Genomic DNA, 4661 nt, shown 5'->3' with positions numbered 1-4661 from the left:
CCTATCATTTCCAATTCATCTGTTCTATCCGTATCTTTCCTTTCATTTCCCCCTCCATCCATGTGTCCATACAACCATTATAATACCTTTACTATTCAGTTCTTAAGCAGACCCTAAAATGAGAATCACTGTCAAAACAAGAGACAAAAATTCCTGTAAATAATCTTTACTTGTAGAAATATGGGTAGTTTTGGAAGATGACAATTGAGAAACTAAAACGTGAAAAGTAAATAATGCCTAAGAACAGTTTATTTTTTCTTTCTTTCTTTTTTTGTTCCTGGGAGCAATTTTGACAGAGAAGAATATATGCAAATCACAGAATTAGAGAGAATAGCACAATATGTTTAGAAAAAGAAAAATAGTGTTCAATGACATTACTGCAGGACAGTTAAAGGAAATACATTTTGACACACTGTTGAGGGATTTTGTATGTTTTTCCCCAAATCATAAGCTCTTGGGATGAGATATCTATATAAAGTTTCACTCTAGAAACAAGTACGGAGAAGGCAATGGCAACCCACTCCAGTACTCTTGCCTGGAAAATCCCATGGGTGGAGGAGGCTGATAGGCTGCAGTCCATGGGGTCGCTGAGAGTTGGACACAACTGAGCGACTTCACCTTAACCTTTCACTTTCATGCATTGGAGAAGGAAATGTCAACCCACTCCAGTGTTCTTGCCTGGAGAATCCCAGGGACGGGGGAGCCTGGTGGGCTGCCGTCTATGGGGTCGCACAGAGTCGGACACGACTGAAGTGACTTAGCAGCAGCTTCAGAAACAAGTAGAAATTAGATTGATAAGAGCTGAGGTTGGAAGAAAAAAGACCAGGTAATAGGCTATTGAAAAATAAGTCAAGAAATAACAAGGACCTGATAGGTATAAAGGACTAAGGAGAAGACAGTAGAAATGGGACAAATTTAGGAGATTAATTAAAGAGGAAGTTTAGATAAAACTTGGATTAGTTGTGGGGTTGGGGTGGGTAGAATAGGTATAGAAGATATAAGAAACCTCCAGATCTCTGGTGTGGTACACACTGCAGAGAAACTAATATCATTCATTGTGATAGAGGAAGAATAGACTTAGGAAAAATTTTCCAGACATGTTATGCTTGAGCGGCCTATGTGACATCAAGGGAATTATACCCACTCTTTGCTATACCATAAGGATATATATGGCCACTTTGGCATGTGGTTCCTCTTTTATTTTATATCTACCTAAGCAATAGCAGCACTGACACCACTAGTAACAGTGACATATGGGATTTCCCAGGCTCTACTATTAAAGAAAGAGTAATGAGAGGAACCTTAACAAATCAGTGAAAAAGAAAAGAAAGAAAGGACAGCTAACGGTTCTATGAGGAGATGCCACATGAGTCAAAAATTGAAAGTTAAGTAGGAATTAGGTGATACATTAGGTGCTGGATGCCAAGAGCTGCAGGGTATAAAAAACAGTGCAGGTCGTGACAAGAGATAACACCTTGTTTGGTGACACCTTGTTAAATAGTTTGAACTTGATTGTGTAGACAGGGTGGTACCGCGGAAGGTTTTAAGCAGGGGGATGAAATGCTCAGATTTAAGCTTTAGGGGAGAGACTATAGGCAGTAAGGTCAATTAGGAGCCTAATCTTTTTAATTTATTTGCTTATTTTCAAATGTGCAGAGCATCAAAGGTGGAGGCAGAAGAGACTGACAGATACACAGGAATATCTAAGGCCCAAAGGGTCAAATGCACAGTTAATCGCACATGAGGTGGGTATTGAGAATAACGGATCAAAGTTAAGGTTCTGATGACGATTATAATTTAGAAGTTCCCATTTATGAAGCTAGTATATAGTACGAGAATAGGTGTAGCAGATTAAACTTTCAGGAATGAGAAGATGAAGACATGTCTCCACCACCAGATTACGAGCTCCTTGCAGACTAGGCACATGTTTTATTTACCCTTTCTCTACCTCAACTCAGCCTATAGTCTGGAATGTATTTGATCCACCAATACTTTTGAAATAAATAAATGGTGGGTGTGGATGGTAAGAATGGGAGTGATGGGCAATGTAAGCCAGGGATATGACATTTTGTAATTGCATTAAAGCACCCATCCAAGTATTCTTGCCTGGAAAACTCCATGGACAAGGAGCCTGACGAGTGGCTCAAACACTGAGAAATGCTCAAGTACTGCTCACAAAGCATAAAGAAAAGAGAAACTCGGGTATAAACTGATTAGCAGTTTTTATGTTTTCAGATTCCATATAAAACAGAGACACAGAGTATTTGTCTTTCTCTCTCTGGTTTATTTTACTTATCATAATGCCTTTAAGATATAAATTATTTCTTCAAAACGGAGTCATGATGTAGCTCATAGACAAACTCTCACTTCAGAGCAGCTAAGACTCTTAATATTTCTGGGTTTGATCTATATTTTTCAGGGACCAATTGATGCTTATCAACCCATGCTTCTCCAAGAGCCAGAATACACTCTCATCCTATTCCAATACAAGATAGTTTATTTTTGTCTACTTTTGTCTCTGCTCATTTCCAGATTACAGAAGAAAACAATGGCTTCAGTTCACTGATGAATTACATGCACTACTCACATTGCCTTCTGCCACTATAAACCCATCAGGAGAAAGATTGAGTTTCTGCTGCTGCCTCCTGAACACACTCTATTCTCCCCTGAAAAGCAATGGGCATGAGCGGCACCATGGAGAGGAAGAACCAGAGTGGGAGAGTGAGTGAGTTTGTGTTGCTGGGCTTCCCAGCTCCAGTACCACTGCGGGCACTGTTATTTGCCCTTTCTCTGTTAGCCTATGTGTTGGTGCTGACTGAGAACATACTCATCATTGTGGCAATCAGGAGCCACCCCAGCCTCCACAAACCCATGTATTTCTTTCTGGCTAATATGTCCTTCCTGGAGATTTGGTACGTGACAGTCACTATTCCCAAGATGCTAGCTGGCTTTGTTGGGTCCAAACGGGGCCGTGGACAGCTAATCTCCTTTGAGGGCTGCATGACACAGCTCTGCTTTTTCCTGGGCCTGGGCTGCACTGAGTGTGTCCTCCTCGCAGTTATGGCTTACGATCGCTATGTGGCCATCTGCCATCCTCTCCACTACCCTGTCATTGTCAGTGGCCAGCTGTGTGTGCAGCTGGCAGCTGGCTCCTGGGCAGGAGATTTTGGCATTTCAATGGTCAAAGTTTTTCTCATTTCTCGCCTCTCTTACTGTGGCCCCAACATCATCAATCACTTTTTCTGTGATTTCTCTCCATTGCTCAACCTTTCATGCACTGACATGTCCATGGCAGAGCTTACAGACTTTGTCCTGGCCATTTTTATCCTACTGGGGCCACTTTCTGTCACTGGAGCCTCCTACATGGCCATCACCAGTGCTGTGATGCGCATTCCCTCAGCTGCTGGGCGCCATAAAGCCTTTTCCACCTGTGCCTCTCACCTTACTGTGGTGGTCATCTTCTATGCAGCCAGTATCTTCATCTATGCCCGCCCAAAGGCACTCTCAGCTTTTGACACCAACAAGCTGGTGTCTGTACTTTATGCTGTCATTGTACCACTGCTCAACCCCATCATTTACTGCCTGCGCAACCAAGAAGTAAAGAGAGCCTTACGCCATACTCTACACCTGCACCAGGGCCATGACGCTAACTAAGCCTGGGAGAGCTAGCACAAGTAGAAGGGAGGTATTAAATCTTAGATAAATAACTGGGTTTCCCTGGTGGTTCAGCGGTAAAAATTCCACCTACAATGCAGGAGACCACCTGCAGGGCAGGAGAAGTGGTTTGATCCCTGGGTTGGGAAGATCCCCTGGAGGAGGAAATGGGAATGGCAACCCCTTCCAGTACTCTGCCTGGAGAATCCCATGGACAGAGAAGACTGGGGGGCTACAGTCCATGGGGTACAAGAGTGAGACAAGACTAGTGACTAAACCACCACCAGCAGTGCTCTTAAACTTAGGGTCTGTGTCTTCTAAGAAGTGCAGAGGAGCTCTTCAAGCCTAAATTAGGGACTAGAGTTTCCAAGGCACCACCAAGGAAGTAATTCAGGACAAGGAAGAGAGGTGAATTACAAGCTAGAAGTTGGATTTCTTCAAGACAAGGTCTTAGCATACAGGCTAGAACTTGATCTCATGTTGTCTGCTCTACTGTAGTTTACATAGAACACGTTCATGAAGCATGTATCCTGGTGGGGTGGAAAGGGATGACTATAAGCATAAAACATGACTGAACTGCAATATTTAAGGCAAAAAAAAAAATGTAAAACTAGCATTTTTCTAAGTGGCTCTTCCTGGATTTGTTACTGAATTTTAGTTCTGAGACAGAAGATACAAAAAAGGGAAGCAGAAGGAGAAAAGCCATTCAAGGAAGCATAGGCTTCATTATGGAAAAGCAGCAGGAGACTTCTGGATGAGACCTCTTCTAGTTGGAGGATACCGATTTAGCCCATGAAGTAGTGGGACCATAACTGATCATGCTAGTGTGAATTACAAGGCAGGGAGACAGAAAACTGTGAATTTTTGTATTGGCAATATATCACCCCTTGGCCTACAGGGGTTCAGAGCTTCATTTTCTGATTTATCAAGGTCAGTGCCCACACTGAACTAGTGACTGGGTGCAGTTGTTTATTTAATACTCAGTCTCCCTAATTAGACTATAAGCT

The 4661-nt window shown here is 42.6% G+C and overlaps 1 protein-coding gene across 1 annotated transcript; it reads left to right on the top strand.

Annotated features, from left to right (window-relative positions):
• The first annotated feature begins 2694 nt into the window (after nt 1–2694).
• Nucleotides 2695–3654, top strand: OR6A2 (olfactory receptor family 6 subfamily A member 2). The gene has a single exon (XM_005911286.2). The coding sequence runs from the start codon at nt 2695–2697 to the stop codon at nt 3652–3654; it is 960 nt and encodes a 319-aa protein (XP_005911348.1).
• Nucleotides 3655–4661: the final 1007 nt, after the last annotated feature.

The sequence above is a fragment of the Bos mutus genome, chromosome 15, assembly GCF_027580195.1.
Source record: "Bos mutus isolate GX-2022 chromosome 15, NWIPB_WYAK_1.1, whole genome shotgun sequence".
NCBI classification, from domain to species: Eukaryota; Metazoa; Chordata; class Mammalia; order Artiodactyla; family Bovidae; genus Bos; species Bos mutus.
The sequence above is the reverse complement of the archived record's forward strand: the minus strand, read 5'-3'. Positions and strand labels throughout refer to the sequence as shown.

Bases quoted from the DNA above. Each gene is read 5' to 3' on its own strand.
- OR6A2 (XM_005911286.2), top strand. From the start codon at position 2,695: ATGGAGAGGAAGAACCAGAGTGGGAGAGTGAGTGAGTTTGTGTTGCTG.